Source organism: Paroedura picta, chromosome 3, assembly GCF_049243985.1.
Source record: "Paroedura picta isolate Pp20150507F chromosome 3, Ppicta_v3.0, whole genome shotgun sequence".
Taxonomy (NCBI): Eukaryota; Metazoa; Chordata; class Lepidosauria; order Squamata; family Gekkonidae; genus Paroedura; species Paroedura picta.
This window is the reverse complement of record NC_135371.1, coordinates 106771135-106790958: the sequence shown is the minus strand read 5'-3', so window position 1 is coordinate 106790958 and position 19824 is coordinate 106771135. Positions and strand designations below refer to the sequence as shown.

The following is a 19824-nucleotide window of genomic DNA, read 5'->3' as shown; positions in this document are numbered from 1 at the left end:
TTCATCAGGGAGACTCACCGTGGCTGGGGTGGGTCGCAGGGCAATGGCGGTGGCGAGAAGGCAAGTTGGGGATTGGCGGAGCAAGTGGCGAGGCGCGGCTGGCGAGGGCAGCAGTTTCCGTAGGCGTCTGTGCGTCCGCAGCGGGGTCGTTGTGTCGGCGGCCATCTTGGGGCCGCATGGTGAGGTGTGCGTGGGGCGTTGGCGGCAGAGGGGGTGGGGGGGGCTGCCAGTGCTCTGCGTCATCCTGGAGTGCGGAGCCTGCCTGCAGCAGCGGCAGGAAAGGTTGCAGCGAGGCTTCGCAGCAGGGAGGTGGCCCCAGGAGCTCAGGCCGTGGGCGCGGTGGCAACAGCAAACTCCATGAGAGGCGGCGAAGCGGCGAGTGGCAAGTCTGGGGTGGGGTGGGAAGGTCGCAGGCGGCGGTGGGCGGCGACGGACGTTTGGGGTGGGGGGGAAGAGTGGGGATGGGCACGTCCGGGGAGGTAGAGTAGGTAAGAGCGTTATTGTTCTTAAAGGGCGGTAGCTGGGTGGCGGGGAAGCAGTTTCCCCCGACTCCAGCGGCATGGGGCGAGCTTCCTCCCTGGCGGCCATCTGGCGAGGATGGCGGCTTGGAAGGAGTGGAGAGTTGGAGGTGTGGCGTCCAGAAGACGGGCCAAGTGTCCAACAGGGAGGCGCGCTTTGCGTGCCTCCCAATTGGACACTTGGCCCTTGAGTGCCACTCGGAGGAGCAAATCAGGAACCCGCCCTAACTCCTCCCCAACAACCCTTACTCTTTTATTTAATCCGCTCTGCAGGAGCAGTTAAAGATATATATATATATATATATATATATATATATATATATATATATATATACTAGGAAAAGAGCCCATTGTAACCCAAATACAATGGGCGCTAGAATGGGAAGGACAGGGCAGCAGGGAGGAAGGAAGCAAACCTTAAAGGAGCTGTTGTAGAGGGCGGGCGGCGGCAGCGAGCGGCAAGGGACTCCAATTGTCATTCCGGCGGCAAGGGACCAATCGCGAGCCCCCCCCCATCGCTGCAGCCTCGCCGCCGCCATTCCTTCGTACGCTGGCACCAGGAAGATCGCCGCCGCCCTCCGACTTGAGCTGGCCCAGCACCAGCGGCTGTCGCACCGCGCCCTTCACTGATTAACGGCTGCTGCCGCCACCCACCACAACTGCGCGCGGCTGCCTTCCTGCTCCCGCCCACTGCACAGCGAGAATACTTTTGCCGACCTGTCCTGGAGCACCTACGATGCCCACCCCGCCCACACGCCGCCCAAACCTCGGCCGCACGCCCTGAAGGAACTGTGCCGAGGCCGCTGCCTGCCTCCTGCCCTCCGAGCCCGCAAGCTCCCTACCGGCCGCTGCGCGTTCCTTCCTGACGTTCAGACAACAGGTACGCCGCGGTCCGCTGCTGCCACCACTTCACGGGCCGCTCACTGTCCCGGCTCCAATCCATCTCCGTGGCGCCACAAGACTCCAACGCTCCGCTAGTGCGGGCGGCGGCGGGCGGCCATTTTTGAAGTGTCTTTGTCCTAAGGGACGGGAGTCCCCGGCAGCCGCCCTGCGGGCGGCTGCCCGGGACACCGTAGCCGGCCGCCGGGCAGGGAGCACCCGGCAGCCGCGCTCCGGCAAGGAATCGAATCCGGCGGCGGGCGGCGGCGGGCGGCGGGCGGCCATTTTTGAAGCGTCTTCTTCCTAAGGGACGGGAGTCCCCGGCAGCCGCCCGGAACTCGGCCATTTTTGAAGCGTCTTCTTCCTAAGGGACGGCCATTTTTGAAGCGTCTTCTTCCTAAGGGACGGGAGTCCCCGGCAGCCGCCCTGCGGGCGGCTGCCGGGAACTCCGTAGCCGGCGGCCTGATGCGGCAGGAGGCGCTTCGCGCCTCCCGCCGCGGCAGGCCGCCGGCCAAGGAGCAACTGCGAGCTGCGCTGCGCGCGGCTCGCAGTTCCTCCGGCAAGGAATCGAAGGGACCAATCGGCAGGCGCTTCGCGCCTGCCGATTGGTCCCTCCAATAGTCTCTCCGGGGGAAGGGGCCAATCGGCACCCTTCCTCATCCCGGACACAGCCCGCCTTCCACGGGCTTACAGCTTTATTTAGTCCGTGGCGCCCGCGGCGCCACGGGCGGTGTACAGATATTTATAACAATATTATTTCTGCGTTCTATGCATTCTATGAAACTTTTTGCTGCCCCCCAAAGACCAAATTTTAAATCAAGACCCCCCCCCAGTCAATGGTGTCCCACTTTAGCAATGTTAAAATCTGGTCACCTTAACTAAAATCGTTCATGTTTTGGCAGGGGTTATTGCATCTAAGACATATGTTTCCCCCCCCCCCCCAGGCTAAAGGCATTCCTAGCGGGCGGGCAAAGAGCCGGCGACAGCACTGGACAGGCCCTGGGAAGGCTGTTCTGGGCCCCCCAGGCTAAAGACGTTCCTTCAGCGCAGTGAAAGGAGCAGGCCGGGCGCATCTCTGACACGCCGGGCCTGCTCCTCTCGCCGCATGGAAGCCATCCTCTACCCCCCGGTTGCCCCTCGGGTACTCACCAGTGGCGAAGGCTCTTTGCTTGCTGCGCCGAGTCTCTGGCCAGGCCAGGCCAGGCCAGTCCAACCAGTGAATGGCCGTTTGGCCCTGGATTGACACTCAGAGGGCCCAATCAGGAGCTGCTCCGAGTTTTTATCCTGGACAGGGCCTGCCCTTTCTCCTCCCACATTGCCCTTACCCTTTTATTACTACCGCTCCCACTGAGCGGTTTACTGATGTGTGAAAAAGCCACTTAAGTTTACCCACTAATGGTGGACAACTTCCCAATAACTGTTACTGATGCACACAAATGCTAATCTTGTCAGTGGGTAGGCCAACAACATGGGGAGGTGGTGGCAATTATTATGCTGAAATTGTTCCATGTTGACATTCTAGCACCTGCCCAGAAATTCCTCAGAGTTTTGGGCAAGTGCTAGTGCATCTCACTGGTACTATGCTAGCACGTTTGGATCTTGCTGGAAGTGACATCATCAAGTGGCAAAAAAGATCACCTCCACCCCCACAGTAAATATCCACCTCCTTCCATGACCTGCCAGTTGCCAAGCCATACAACCTTGACCTAAGTGCAATTAAAAATTACAGACTACCATTCATTCAAAGCCAGAGTGAATCATTCATCAAAGATATGTGGAATATATCTTTATATATTATACAACAGTGGTCCCCAACCCGCGGGTGCGGCCCGGCAACGGACCGCGAAGGCCATGGTGCTGGGCCGCAAAGGCCATGGCGCTGGGCTGTGGCCCCCTCTCCCTGCCCCCCCCCACAAGCTTGCAGCCCGGGAAGTTTCTTACTGAAGGAGGGGGGGAGAGGGAATCAGGGCCGTGCCCGCGCATGCGCAATGCATGGGCGGGCAGTTGCCCTGCCAGTCCCCAGCCTCAAAAAGGTTGGGAACCACTGCTATACAAGCTTTATGCACGGGGCTATATTATTTTGATGGGAATTGCACATTTCAGTACCTCTGCAGATAAAGAAACTGTCACATAGAGGGACACAGATAAATAAAAGTGTTTCTTCTCCTCCTCCTCCTCATTATTATTATTATTGTTGTTGTTGTTGTTGTTATTTGTATCCCGCCTTCCTCTGAAGGCTCAAGGCGGCTCACATAAAAACCCCATCCCCTAAAATCCATAGCAATGAACAATAAAATTAAACAGTAATTAATAACCAATTGGTCAACAATAAAAATCAGCAAGTGATGGCATAATCCTAATCATCCAGTCTCCGCATCCTCAAACTGCAGGGAGGTGGAGGGAAGCTGGCACTCACTACCACCAGTTTGTGAGGGGGGGCCTGATCCTTCTCGCTGCCCAGCCTCAGCCATAAGCCTGGTGGAAGAGCTCCGTCTTACAGGTCCTGTGGAATGCTGGTAATTCCTGCAGGGCCCTCAGCTTTTCCGGGAGCTCATTCCACCAGGTCGGGGCCAGGACCGAAAAGGCCCTGGCCCTGGTTGAGGCCAGGTAGGCTTCCTTGGGGCCGGCAATGACCAATAGGTTAGCCCCCGCAGAGTGTAAAGCCCTGCGGGGGGTATAGGGCGAAAGGCAGTCCCTCATATATGCTGGGCCCAGACCACGGATGGCCTTGAAGGTCAGAACTAAAACCTTGAACCTGATCTGGAATATAACCGGTAACCAGTGCAGCTGCCTCAGCACTGGCTGGATATGGGCCCTCCACAGGGGGGGGGACCCTAGCAGCCGCATTTTGGACTAGTTGCAGTTTCCGGATCAAGCCCAGAGGCAGGCCAGTGTAGAGCAAGTTACAGAAATCTAATCTGGAGGTGAGCGTCGCATGGATCACTGTGGCGAGGTGTTCAGAGGACATATAGGGCGCTAGTAGCCGAGCCTGGTGGAGATGGAAAAATCCCTGGCCAGCTACCTGCTTGACCTGTGCCTCAAGTGTTAGTGAGGCATCCAAGGTCACCCCCAGGTTTCTGGCCTGAGACGCGATATTGAGTTGTGTCCCGGCCAGAGATGCAGAAAGATGCAGAAAGATTTTTTAATGTGGAGCAACACTGAGGGCCAAGCAAGATATGGCAATTGAAATCTCAGAGTGGGCCTCTTGCACTTTTAAAAACTGTAAATAGCCATTGGGGGGGGATCCTAATTCAGATAAAGTCAGGAATATTGGGCAAGAGGCTTTAATCCTTTCCCTTGTACCTTTTTCATAATGTCAGTCATACCCTGTCCCCTTCAGACCAGCTGTACACACTCTGTCAAGCAAACATCCAGGCCTTACATGGTTCTTCAACCCCATTCTAAGTCCATAGTGGTCTGATCACCTGCCTCTGAGCACCACATGTTAATGCATGTTTGATTTACGTCAGTGCTCATAACCGGCAGCCGGATGCTCTTTCAAGTTACTGTAAACTATGCTTGCAGGATTGGCATAAAGTATCACCAGATTAGGAGTATGTTGGTTTCTTTACGGTAATTAGTGGTGTGGTGTTAGTTTTCATTAATGAATCATACCATTATTACCATAACACACACACACAATCTCCTTTGGTATGTTACTTTCTACACGCTGTCAACACTTTATTCTCCCATGCTATTTTTTTGGGCGTACTCTGAAATAATTAAAGCTGTCATATTTTATTTATGGGCTTCTTCCTTATTCTTTAACGGAAGCAGTTAATTGCCTGTTGCTGTATGAGGTACGAATGAGGTGGCAAAATTATTGCCTGATTTGACCTTGGCAGCCTTTGATACAGCAGACGTCTCATTGTTGGAACTAATATTAAGGAAGTATATTGAAGCAATTTAAATCATTTCACACCAATCACACACAGAAGGTTACTAATGAAGAGTAGGAGATGGTCATATGAAATGTTTCTTGTGGGGTTCCATAAGTTTAAGTGTTATCTCTCATGCTGTTCAACTTGAGTATTCTGTTTCCTTTGTGTCATTTGCCCTGAGTCCCAGTAAGAATAGTGGACTATAAATGACATAAATACTTTTTATTAGAAACTTTTGGGGGGAATCATATGTAATTAGGGGCTGGGCATCATCAACATTCTGATGACACCTGGTTTTCTATTTCTTAGTCTAAGCCACCAGAGGCTGTCATTGCCATCTTGGACCAGGATCTGATCTCTGTGGTCACCCTGACCTGGATAGCCCAGGCAAGCCTGATCCTGTCAGATCTTGGAAGCTAACCAGGGCTGACCCTGGTTATTATTTGAATGGAAGACCTCCAAGGATTTGAGTGGCAGTTCCTCCAAAGACCAATACGAGTCATGACGGATGCAGGAAACAGCAAACCACCTCTGAATGTCGCTTGCCTAGCTGCCAGATAATCCTTGGATTTCCTGGCTACACTACACATGCCATACAATAAAATACAAAAAAATAAAAATCTGTTGTCAAGTGACTAAAGGTGAAAATGAAGGTGATTCTGTTTCCTCTTCATCCCTAAACAACTCAAGACATGGGCTCAAGACATTCTTGAGGGTCCCTGGCTCCATCAGCTGCTTAGCACCCAGGGGGCATCCTGATCCCATCAGCTGTTTGAAGACTGAATTAGACCATTGGGTTAATGATGACCCAACCATGAGGGGAGAGCAAGTGGGGAGAGGTGATCCACCATTTATTAATTCAATTATTTATAATTTGATTTCTATACTGCCCCTCTTTGACTTGCCATCTTGGGATGGTGTACTTAAGATTCCAACAATGATTACAAGACAAAAACAATAAAATAAAATAATAATAAATAAATGATAGTCATCAGCACTGATAATAATTAAATTCTGGCCTATTGAGGTTGCAATGTGAAGAGGCGGTGGACATGGAGGGAGGAGGGAGCCCTGCTCAGCTGTTTTGATGGACTTCCTGCTGGTTTCAACCATAAGCCTCATGGAAGAGCTCGGTTTTGCAGGTTTTGCAGAACTTAGACTGTTTCTGCACAAGGAATCAGCCCTGCGATAGCCACCTCCACATGATGTCAACTGCAACCTGAGGACAACAAAAATGTTTTATATGACCCCCACTGTCCTGGATAGTTAATAAAATGTTTTATTAGGACAGATGTGAAGAAGGAAAATGTCCCTTCACACATAACTTGCTATTTGCTGTTGTACAAAAAAAAAATATTGTAAATTTATGCACAGCTATTCCCCCCTCCCCTCACTGTATATTTTTTTGGAAATACTATGGAGAGTGGATAGTTTTTAAGACAGTATTTGTAATGAATTTCACTATACTATGGAGGGAAAGGTCAGCAGGAGAGACTTGCTTCAGGTAGTGAAGGAGTAGAAGGAAGCAAAATCTTCCCTACATGAGCTTTCATATCCTAGTTTTGTGAATGCTTAAATTATGGGATGATAGAAAAGTACTAGAAGATCCTAATTATCTTCAGTGTGCATATATCTCTGGCAGTCCATATAGAGGTATCATACATCATTAACCAAGCAGAATATTCATCTCCTAATGAACTAGTTTCAAGTTGTCATAGTTCTGCTCAAAATTAAACTAAGGGGCTATCCACTTGCTTTTATGAAAATAAGTCTTGCATCTTAACTCTGTATTAAGCTAATCTTGGCAACTAATGAGGTCTCTTGAGCACCCTTAGCTCTTATGATACAAAACTACAATCGTTTTGGTGCAAATGAATTGGAACTAGCAGATGCCTCTGAAAACAGATCAGGCACTGAAAGCTGAAATGGGATGATCAATAGCCCTATTGCACTTCTGTGCTTTCCAGAAGGTTTTATGCAAAGCCTTGCCAGACATCTTAGTAAAGTGTTAGAAATGAAATGACAACAATTCTGAGAGATCACAGAGAATTTGAGGGTTTTATGTAGTCTACAACAGCTACCAACACAAGGAAAGGCAGCTGTCCTGACTTCAAACTTCCTGGTTTGCTGGTCTCCTTGAGAGTCAGGACTTACCCTGAAGATGATCACATAGCAGAATATGCAGAAGCAAGCAAAATCTGGAACTGGATCTAGTGTTGAAGAAGAAAAAAGAGATGGTTTTTATACCCTGTTTTTCACTAGCTTAAGGAGTCTCAGTGGCTTACATTTGCCCTCCCTTCCTCTCCCCACAACAGACACCCTGTGAGGTAGGTGGGGCTGAGAAAGCTCTGAGAGAAATTTCTCTGTGAGAACAGCTCTAAGAGGACTGTGACTGACTCAGAGTCACTCAGCTGACCATATGTGGATGATTGGGGAATCAAACCCAACTCTCCAGATTAGAGGCCACCATTCTTAACCACTACACCATGCTAGCTTGTTGTGGCCTTGTGAATTGGTTGATCCAGCAAGGCTGCGTTATAAGACCTCAGCCTAAATAGATGACTGGCCCCAGCTGTGTAATATATAAAGCATATTAGAAGTACAGTTTGTTGGAAGATTAGTGTGAGTGTTTGGGGGGGGGGTCCTAAAGTACATATTTTGTCTATAAAGTTATGTTCAAAATGGCTGAATAAAGGAAATGGTTTTGTATTACTGAAGCCTTGTAGTGCACACTCCTTCGTGAGAGATCACGTATACAACAGCTTCCTGTTCTTGGTTGAGAAATTTCTGGAGACTAGGGGATGGAGCCTGGGAACTTTGGCGTTTGGGAAGGAAGGAATCTCAGAAGGGTATAATGCCACCCTCCAAAGCAAGAATTTTCTCCAGGGGAGCTGAATTCTGTTGTCTGAAGATCAGTTGTAATTTCAGAGGGATCTCCAGCCTTAGCTGCACTGCAAGCAAATGAAATAGTTTTCAAGCTGGCGATGGCAAATGAACAGTTTATTCCACTATAAACAATTCCTCAAACTTCCAAAACATCAAAACGAACTCCTAGGTATTTTTTCGTTTTCAGTATCTTCGTCAGTGATGTAAGATACTCTTTAAACTTTAATAATAAGTTCTCTTTAAATGCATTCCTACCATATATCCGCAGGATGAAATCTTAATCCTATGGTAATATGTATGCGATTCAATCTTCAAATGTTTCTATGGTATCCACTATACAGAGGTCTACAAATATTAGCATCACCAAGTGTAAATGCTCTTTAGTAGTGACTAAAGTGGTGAGTCTAGCAGGTGCTAGAGTTCCTGAGGCTGTGCTGCGCTCTGGCCAGGATCCTGTGTGGAACTCCCACCACCAGAACTCACCAGCTGGATTGTGTGCAGGGAGTCTGACCTCATTTACCTCATAGGCTTGCCAGCTTCCAGGTGAGATCTGGAGATTGTCACGTACCATGGGCTGATCCGCTCAACCAGAAGAGACCCCCTCATACAAAGCTGCTCCAGACACATGTGGTACTATGAAGTCAGGCTTTATTGAAAGGCTGAAAAAGGACAAGCGTGGCAAGTGCAAGATGCATTGACAGAGACAAGGATGGGTAGCCCCCATAGTGACATATATACGGGGGCTGTTTAGGTCGGAAGAGGGTTATCAATCTAAAAAGATGCGAATAGCTGGAGACACCTGGTCTGTCCTGCCTGTTGTTTCTGGAAATAAATTTCCAGCATCTCCCAGACAGACCAAGGACACTGGTAAATAGTAGCAAGTTCTCACAGCGGGGGAGAAAGGGCCTCTCCGAGCCATGAAACCTGGCCAAGGAGACAGGGGAAAGGTTCAGAAAAATGTCAGGAATTCCATCGGGGGGGGGGGGTAGTAATAAACTTCTAGCTCAACTCTCTCATCCCTAACAGGAGGGCGGATATGACAACCGGCTACCCCAAGGACCTGCTCTGCTCGTTCTCTCCCACCTCAGTCGGGACTGGGCTTATCAGGGTACAAGGAGTGGAACTTTTTCACCATCACCAGAGCAGTCAAATCTTCCGCATCTATCCACTCATTTGCTGAGTCTGGAAAACCTTTCCAGACAACCAAGTACTGTAAATGTTCCTTCTGTAAACGGGAGTCTAACACATCAGACAGCCCATAGTGTGTCTCATCCCCCCATTATTGGTGGAGGAGGGGATGACATAGGGTGCCACTTATCCGGCAGAGGCACTGGTTTCAACAGGCTCACATGAAAAACAGGGTGGACCTTCCTGCAGGTGGTGGGCATGTCCACTCGCACAGCCACCTCATTGATCACTTCTGTGAGTTGGAAGGGTACTACGAAGCAGTAGTTCAGCTTCTTATTGGGGCACCTGTTCTTCAAATGTTTGGTGGAAATAAACATCCTATTCCCCACCTCATACAGCTGACCAGGTGCCTACTTCTTGTTGGCCCACTTTTTGTACTCTGCTTTTGCACTCCTGAGTGCATCTGACACTTCCTCCCATGTGTCCCATACCTGGGAAGCCCAATCTACCACTCCTGAAGGGAGTCTTTGAGGGTTGGTGGGCAGCTCAAGAGCGGGGAATGGATGCAGGGCTTACCCATTTACAACCTCAAAAGAGGACATTCCTGTGCTCAGGTGGGGAGCATTATTGTAGGCATATTCTGCCAGGGGTAATAGTGAGACCCAGTCATCCTGGTGGTAATTAAGGAAGCAACGCAGGTACTGATCTAACACCTAGTTTACCTATTCAGTCTTGCCATTTGTGGCTGGGTGGTAAGCTGAGCTGAGAGCACAGGTAAACCCCACCATCTGCAGTAGGGCCCCCCAAAACTTAGCAATGAACTGATCCCTCCTATTGCTCAAACATTTGGCTGGGAAGGAGTGGAGTCTAAGCACATGTTGCACAAAAAGTTCCACCAACTTTGGGGCTCTGGGTAACAAGCACACAGCTCAAAGTGCGCTTGTTTGGAAAAAAGGTCCACCATCACCCAGATCACTGTTTTACCATTACTGGGGGGGGGGGTAAGGTGATGAAATCCATGGAAATTACTTTCCAGTTCTGGGTTTCTAGGGGCTTCAGAAGACCTGGAGGCTTACCCACCACTTGCTTTCTCATAGCGCGCATGGGGTATCCCTTCACATACCCACATACTGGGCCACCAGAACTGTCACCTCACCAACAGATAGGTCTTTGTAATTCCAAAATGTCCAACAATTTTGCTGTCATGGCAGACCTCTAGCATCTCCCCATGGAGGGAAGCTGGAACATACACCTTACTGCTCTTGTACCACAACCCCTTGCTTTCTTGCAAGGAACCCTTCAAAGAACCCAACTGGGGGGTTAGAAGCCTGCACCTGATGAAAGTCATCAGGGGTTTTACCCCTCATATCAAAAAAGGGGTGGTCCCCCTGCCTTGATTTTGCTTTGGGTCAGTACCAGATGACCCAAGAGCCGGGAGTTAAAAAACGTATCCACTTTCACCTCCAATTTACACTCATGTTGGGGCAGACTGGACAGAGCATCCACTAAGAAGTTAGAGCATCCTGGAATGTGGTTGAGAGTGAAATTGAACTGGGAAAAGAATTCTACCCACTGAGTTTGCTAATCCTAGGAATGATTGTGAATCCTAGGAATGATTGTAATTGACACCACATGCGGGGGGTGGGCCAGGTCAACATGTCTTTAACCTTGACTGGATCCATCTGGAACCCCTGAGCCTAAACCCTGTGCCCCAGGTAATCAATACTTGATTGGTGGGAACAAACATTTGGATCATTTTGCATACAATATGTGGTCCCTGTTTCTCTTTAGGACCTCACGGACTAGAGGGATGTGCTACTCCTTATTTGAATCAACACATCATCAAGTTAAACCACCCCCTTGGTATAACAAGTCATGCAACACTTCATTAATAACATTCATGCATATTCCTGGTGAGACTATTAATCCGAATGGCATCACAAGATATTCAAACTGTCTTAGGAGGGTATTAAATGCTTTCTTCCCCCTCTGCAATTCTGACCCGATAGTAAGCATCACGCAGGTCGAGTTTGGTGAAATGGGCACTATAGTCATTGATATACATTCACAAAGGGTCCCTATAAACATCACTAGGGGAGTGGTTGCTTTCATGATAGCTCTTCCTCCCACCAGGGCCCCACCCACTTGCCTCATTAGGATGCATTTGAAGAAGAAGAAGAAGAGTTGGTTCTTATATGCCACTTTTCCCTACCTGAAGGAGGCTCAAAGCGGCTTACAGTCGCCTTCCCATTCCTCTCCCCACAACAGACACCCTGTGGGGTGGGTGAGGCTGAGAGAGCCCTGATATTACTGCTCGGTCAGAACAGATTTATCAGTGCCGTGGCGAGTCCAAGGTCACCCAGCTGGATGCATGTGGGGGAGTGCAGAATCGAACCCGGCATGCCAGATTAGAAGTCCGCACTCGTAACCACTACACCAAACTGGTTCTCGTTTGTCCAGATCCATGGTTTCTAACTGCAGTCATTTCAATAACAGGCTTGATCAAGGTGGTGGAGCAGTCTGGATCTACAAACAACTTTATGTCCAGTTGTGCTCCAGTGCCTTCCTTAAGCAACCGGGCTGATAGTAGGATGGGTTCCTTTTGTAACAAACTTAATGTTAACAGATGTGTGCTGTCTGATAATTCAGAGGTTTTGTTCAGAGGTAGATTGGGAGACACAGCAGTATGTATTCAGTCAGTAGTATTTATTCAGTGTACCTTAATTGTTGCAGTGGTGAAACCAAATATGACCAGGTTGTCAATGGGGATACTTTGGAGAATGGTTTCTGTTGATGAAGGCTTGCTGCAGGGCAGCTAGATTTTTGGAACTGCTCCAACAAACATGGGGTATGGATTAAACCATGCACTGAAAACTTCCACTTGATTTGCATCACATGGTAATTGCAAAAGCAAATACATACTGATGGGGATTTGAATGGATTGAACATGATAAATGGTATTTCCTTGGGTGCTAGTATATAGCATGTACAGAATGCATTTAGTATGACAAAGCATGGTTATGTGAACACTGTCTTTGGAAACATTGCAAATTAAACCTTGACTGTTTTTATTCTTGCTTTTCCAATAGGAATGTCCCAGTGGAGCTGTTAATGAAGAGACATTCAAACAGATCTATGCACAGTTTTTTCCACATGGGGGTAAGTGGCGAACATTTTATCTATGAAGCATAGCTGAAACTTCAGAGGTCAAGAAATCAGAAAGAACTTTAGGTAATTTGTCTGTGGCATACACTTACTAAAAGGCTTAAAATACCACAGCAGTTATTCTGCGGTATTCCTCAGAAAGCTTTCGCTGTGGAATGCTGTACAACTGCTCAAGACAAGGGCTCTCCCTATAGAGTGGATAGAGTTGTAGGGCTGACAGGCACCTCCGGTTCATCTCCAGCCTTAATATATAATTCATTAATTCCAAATCAATTCTATAGACATTTATCTCAAGTGGATTTCAACATTTCACCCATGATACAGTTAGCAGTTACGTATATCTTCAATAATTTATTTCAGCAAGCAATACCATTGTGATTGCAAGCACTGAGTCTCCACAAGAGGGTGGGAAACAAATACAAATATAATAATAATTTGACTGTGCTGTGTCTGTATGCTTGAGCTGGGAAGAAGAGCTATTTTGAGACAAGTTTGGTCAGAATGGAAAGAGGCTCCTCTGTAAGGCTGATGTGGGGTATCACTATGAGAAGGCTCCAAATGTGCTCATGTGGTTGGATTAGGATCCCCATCTAAGCCCTGCTCTCATTCTCAAGAATTTTCAGTGGACACCCACAATGCGATGGAGGGTATAATTCTGTTTAGGTTGACACCATTATTGATCTCAGGAAAAAGGCAACTTTGCCTTGAGGTACAGAATTGCAATGTCATCGTGTCTAGTTAATCATTTTTAACTGACCATGATTGCTTGAGGAAAATGTCACGAAGGCAGTGACGGTGTACATATACTGGAAAAACTAGGAGTAAGAGATTGAGTGGGAGAGGTGGACCAGTCTACTGAAACTAGCAAGCAAACCTGAAGAATATTTCATTCAGCCATGTATATGCTTACTTAAAACACATTAACAATTTATCCTTTCACTGACTTATTTTTGTTTTTCAGATGCTAGTATGTATGCTCATTATCTTTTTAACGCTTTTGACACAGCACAGAATGGATCTGTGAAGTTTGAGGTAAAGGAATCCTAAGTTTGTTCTGATCAGTCATACTGAGTATAAATTTTCAGATAGTGAATTTTGTGTTTTCCATTTTTCTTTGAAGAAGAATGTTATAGGACTGGCAGTGTGCACTTTAAAAATTGATGCCATCTAGGATAATGTTTTCCTGTTCATGATGTCTCTGAACTTGCCTTACACATACATTCTTTGTGTGTGTGTGTGCGTGCATACGTGTGTCTTTTATACATTGCAGTATGAGTCGTCTCTAGTTCTTACCTTCAACATGTACCTTTAGTTCACAGTTAGGATGATCATAACATCTGAGAGTAAGTGACATTGTTAGCAATACTTAGTGAAGCATCAATTGCACAATAGAAAAATCGCACATTGTTATTGAAACTGACCTTTATAACCACCCCCAGATCATTCACAATGAAAAAAACAACTGGGTCAAAATTTGATAACCAGCAACCATCCTGCACAAAGCAAAGTGCCCGTGAATATTGAGAACATATGCTAGTGGCCTAGCCTCTTGCATCCCACATTTATTTAATAGAAAGGAAATCGTATAGATTACCTGGGCCCCTTTTGCATGATACACAATATACCATTTTAATTTACCTCACCACCCTTTAAGTTGCTCCTTTTTAAAACATTTGCGGTTATGCACGTTTGATGGCACTCACAGAAAAAACGTCATATATTCCTCTGCATTTTGAGATGCTGAATCTTTAGTCTCTCCATGGTCATTCAGTCTCCCTTGTCTGAGAGAGGGAATGACATTGCTAGGCAACTAATGAGCGCAATTAGCACTTCAATTCAAGCCAGTATCTTTAAGACAGAGAGCCTTGGTCTGCGGAAATCAAGCTAAGACTGCTTCATACAGGAAATCGCTCTTAAGTGAGCTATTACGGGCCATGGGAGACTGAATAAAATTGCATATTCACATGATCACTGACACTAGAGGAAGCAGAAATCAGCAGCAGGTGCCTTGAGCTCCCCCCCCCCCACACCCCACACCCTGTCCCTGATCAGAGGTAGAGCTTTGTAGTTTCCAGGGGCATTCCACTGCCATAATTACCACAGGGTAATTTCTACTCATTTACATAGCAATACAACTTGGTTGCCAGAGCAAATGTGATCATTGACAAAGGCTCCCATTTGTAGATGAAGGACTGCGAGCAAAAAAGGAGAGGAGACTTAAAAACATGCTGAAATTTCCACATCACAAAAGGAGCATCCTCAACACTGTGTCATGAGAAAAGTTGGTGAGAAGCAAGTTTCAGAAGCATCAGTGATAACACGCTGAAGGCACACCAGGCAGTGCTTACAATGCATAACCAAAAATGACATGATGGGTTTCATATGGCAAGACCACTCAAAGATGCATAGTTGAGAAATAAGACGTTGATTTTAGCAGTCATTTTGTGACCTTTCCATAATGCAAAATAGCCTCTGGTAGACAAAGTCACCAAACCACATTGAAGAGGCCTTAAAATACATGAAGACACTTTCCTAATGATATTAAATTAGCATTATTGTATGTGCAAAATTAGAGCCATGAATATTTCATCTTTGCACACAAAATGTCAAACATTCTGCTTCAGGGAGGCTCAGGGAAAGCTTTCTTTTTTGATAAAAATGTATTTGTATTCTCCTTCCAACAGGATTTTGTGACGGCACTCTCCATTCTTTTGAGAGGAACAGTTCACGAAAAACTACGATGGACCTTTAATCTTTATGACATAAATAAAGATGGCTATATAAACAAGGAGGTGAGTTTATTTGCAACATTGATGTGCATCCAGTTCTTTAAGGGAAAGTGAAAAGAGAAGGCTGACTAGTTCATGTTGCAAAAGGAAATTCATGCTGGGCACAGCTGACTGAAAGCATATCATTAGAGATCAGTAGGTTATCCCTGTTCAACGATTACTGGAGCTGAATCAAAGCCAACTCCCATTCATAAATCTCACCTCCATAAAATTTTTGGTCCATTTTAAGAAATAGGAATACACATTACTAAGGTATTTTCCAAAAAGCACAGGAAGGAAAACAGCAATTATCCAGTAATGCTAACAAATAGGCTGAAATGGTACTGAAAAAGTCCTAGTCTTATGCATGCTAGAGGTATAGTTTGCTCTATCCCCATTGCTGGATATGGGTGCAGTAATCTTTGCTGAGAGAGGGGCAGGAGAGAGAAAGTAGGGGAGAAATAGCTATTTTGTTTAGAGATTTCCTAATCTGTGTTTTTTTGCCTTGTTTGGTGGCTTGGGGACAGGACAGGAAAAGATGAACAACTGAGAATTGGTACGATGTAGTAGTAGTCATGAAGAGGTTTTTTTGTTTTTGTTTTTGCAAGTGGCTAGAAGAGTGTTCTGGAGATACAACAAGGCAGGGTCATAGGTCAGTGGCAGAACCTTTGCTTGGCATGGAGAAGGTCACCAGTTTCTCCAGTTTAAAAGATCTAGCAGAGAGCTACTGCCAACCTGAGTCGAGAATACTGTCTTCGATGGACCAAAGACAGCTTTCTATGTTTAGCAAATTCTCTTCCATAGTGGAGCCTGTGGCACCAAAGCACAATTTTAAACCCATTTTGAATGCTGTAGTAATGAAATAAAAGAGGAAGAACTGAGCCACTAGCTATCTTTAATTTAATGGACACTTGGGATCCAACCATACAAGACGCTACAACTTCCATTATCAGATCTTGCCAACATTTTAAAATGGAAACATAGGGTCCCAGTTTGTTTGTGAGGGGTAAGGTTTTTAATGACGTGGGGAGAATTAAGGCTCCTCCCTCCACACATACTACAGTCATGATCCAGATGGGGGCCCCACATGGCCACTCTGTCCAATTAAAAATGTTAAGAAAATCTGGTTCATTAATATCTTATTGTCACATCTAGTTCAGTTAATATTAAGCAAGAGGAGCCTATGACCCCCCCCCCCAATTAAATCTCTCCATTTTCTATGAGTCATACCCTCTGTAGGAAACCCGCCTATACACCCTTAACAGGAAAAGGGAGCTGTAGACACCTATATTTCATGGACTAACCAATATATTGTGGAAACAGGAATGAATGCAGTCATCAGATATATTTTCCCTGAAGGCTTTGAAAGAACAAAATGTCTGAGTTAAATCTCATCATCCCAATTTCCTTGGAAGAAGATGAATACAAGTTCACAGCACACTTATGGCCTCAGTAATAATGAGTCTCACAGAGAAATTTACAGTGCATGGAACACCATATGCCAACTTGCCCATTTGAGTCTGTAACGACTTTGCCGATTTTCATGGAAACAACCTCTCTCAATATGTTCAATAAATTATGTGAACTAATTATCTCTTTTGAGCCACAAACTGTGCCAGAAACTGTTTGCAAAGAACTTGGGGGCTTTTCATGCAAATGGAACAGTCTGGAGTTCATGATTCCTGCTGGATACGTGAAAGAAGCCAGATAACAGAGTAGCCTTTGATCATGGTGGTGAAAAAGATATCCACTATGGCTACTGGCAGTGCTTTCTTATATAAAATCACTGAAAGCTTGATATCCTAAATGGATATGTCTGTTTGAGACAGGTTATTGCATAATGGGTACATGAATGGAGGTTTATTCAGAAGCATATAAATAAATAATAGGCATTGCAATTCACTTTGCTGATTCAAACTGGCTGACATTCATGGCTACTGGAAAACATTCTTAAATTGTTCAGAGATAATTTGCTTGAAAACAGAACAAAATTTGAGTCCAACGGAACCTTTAACACCAACAAAGTTTTATTCAAGGTCTGAGCTTTTGTGTGCATGCACACATCCTCAGACAATGAAATAGAAATCATCAAAGTACGGATATAAGGAGAGAGTAAATTAGCAGTAAATTAGTAAACAGCATTATGAAGATATTGAACAAATATGCAGCATAATGAAGATGTTTAGCCGATTCAAGAGCCTTGCTAGAATTACAAACTGAGCCTACCCAAAGGACTGTGCAGACTTGCCCGATAGGAGTAGAACCTTTTGCCTGTTTCCCAGAAAAAGTTTCATGGATAAAAATTGACACACACCCCAAAGATTTTGTTAGCCTTCAAACCAAAAAAGACAGTCAAATGTGGTTTCAAATGTTATAACTACACATTTGACCCCCAAATGGTCCTGTTCCAAATTGGACACCAGGTAGGTGTCAGGAATCCAGTTATGGATCTCCTCAGCTGGCCTGCTTGATATAGTGGTTAAGAGTGGTGTCTTGTAATTTGGCAAGCTGGGTTTGATTCCCTGCACCTCTACATATCTCCCATCCAGATACAAGGCTTGGGCTTGTCACAGCCCTGCTAGAGCTGTTCTCAAAGAGCAGTCCTGTCAGAGCTCTCCACCTACCTCACAGGTTGTCTGTTGAGAGGAGAGGAAGGGAAGGCGACTGCAAGCCATTTTGAGACTCATTTGGGTGGTGAAAAGTGATGCATCAAAACCAACTCTTTTTCTGTATTCTGCCAAATAAAAATAAGGCCAAGGCCAATGGTGCATCTAAAAATATATATACTTGATCATTCAACCAAAAAGATTCCACCAACATCAGGGGAATCAGTAATATAATATTGATATAATACTATATTTATTGATAAGGACAGAATAAGATCAAGCAATTCTACTTAGTGGTTTGATATTACAATGTATAAATAATAATTTGTTTTCAGGGGGCTTTTTATTTATACAATTTTAACTAAATAAACATCTAGAACAGCTTTGCTGTTTAATATAAAAAGCTAAGGCCTAGGTGGGTGGAGAGTGGGTGGGGCCAGTACGATCTTTAGACCAATGGGAAGGCAGAAAGCGCCTTCCGATTGGTCCAAAGATTGAACTGCCCCCTCAACTTAGACAATAGATAGGCACACACATTCAACCCCATGCCCCTACAGACTGGACAACTCCTCCCCTTCCTCTTCCCACCACCAAGCTCTAGTGCCCATTGTATTCCTGGCTACAATGGGCTTTGCCCCTAGTTGTTATATAATTATGAGAACTCAGTGCTGTATTTATATTATTTTACAGATTTTCCTGAAGAAGATAGTTGATGAAATAATCAGATATTTTTACCTAAGTAATAAAATATATTTTCTAGTTAACTGGCACAATTGTCTTTGTTTTTATCTCTTGCTGACTGGTGCAACACTTCTCCCTGTATTCTGACAAACCAAAATACTAGGGATATTTACAAGTCTTACTTAGGTGTTGCTTTTCAGAAAGCCAAATGTCAATTGCAGCACAAAATTAGTTCCAGGGAAGAAAAATGTGTGGAATCCAAAGTCATTCAACTGGAAATTCCACATTGGGTGATGGAGTAAATATGAAATAATACGTGTTAACTTTTGATTTTTGTGATGTTTGTTTATAAAGCACAATAAGTCTGTTCATCTAGAAAGTGATATTAAACACCTGCGGCAACAGCACCCAACACAAAACAATGCATTTTATTTGTTGACAACTGGAAAGAAAACTAAGGCTCTCTTGTGTCATTTCTACAGCTCTATTTGATGCTGCTAACATCTCTCTTGTGTTTTGATTTGATTTCAGGAAATGATGGATATAGTAAAGGCAATTTATGACATGATGGGCAAATACACTTATCCAGTGCTGAAAGAAGATGCTCCGAGACAGCACGTAGACATATTCTTCCAGGTAATTTCATGTGCCCCAGTGGAGTTTTCTCTTTGCCGTTTAAGCTCATGGAGACTATATTTTCATTTTATATATTGTTTGGGTAGTAAATTCTGTCTAAATTTGCAAAGCTGCACAATTCTTTTTAAACACTGTCATTTTTGTACACTACTGCATTTTAAAGAGGTATATGTGGTTTGAATTTTTTTTCACATTTTACAGAAAATGGATAAAAACAAAGATGGAGTTGTAACTCTGGATGAGTTTATCGAGTCATGTCAAGAGGTAAGGACTGACTTCTTAGTGCAGTAAAGTGAAGAGATTGTCTTGTGTGATAAAGGTTAGGTTTCAGTTCATCCAAATGCTTTCATACTGGGTCCCTGTGTCTCACCTTCCTTATGAAGTTCAACAATGCTTCACTTCACCTGTGGTAGTGAAGAATATAGATGATGGGATGCAGAGGTAGTACACAGCATGTAGTGGTGTTGTACATAGAGCTGAAGTCTGTGAAGGAGCATAATGTTAGGGAATTAAATACATTAAATGAAAGTGCAATCACAGAGTATAGTGTCCTGCTGTTAGCTATATAGGAAGCCCAGAATATATCTTGGAAAAATCCCAGTAGATTTGCTAAACTGAGAAGATGTACAAATCTACCAAAATTGGGTTTCTCCAAAGACAAAACCTGCAGGTATTA

General features: G+C 45.2%; 1 protein-coding gene across 12 annotated transcripts in view; it reads left to right on the top strand.

The window, feature by feature from the left end:
• The window catches only part of KCNIP1 (potassium voltage-gated channel interacting protein 1), a 776797-nt gene that overhangs the window by 742543 nt on the left and 14430 nt on the right, over positions 1 to 19824 (top strand). For all 12 annotated transcript variants that reach the window (XM_077327121.1, XM_077327126.1, XM_077327123.1 and 9 more), the window contains 5 exons: positions 12382 to 12451; positions 13419 to 13489; positions 15142 to 15249; positions 19044 to 19148; positions 19350 to 19412. In XM_077327121.1, the coding sequence (XP_077183236.1) occupies positions 12382 to 12451; positions 13419 to 13489; positions 15142 to 15249; positions 19044 to 19148; positions 19350 to 19412 (417 nt within the window). The remainder of the gene's footprint in view (positions 1 to 12381; positions 12452 to 13418; positions 13490 to 15141; positions 15250 to 19043; positions 19149 to 19349; positions 19413 to 19824) is intronic.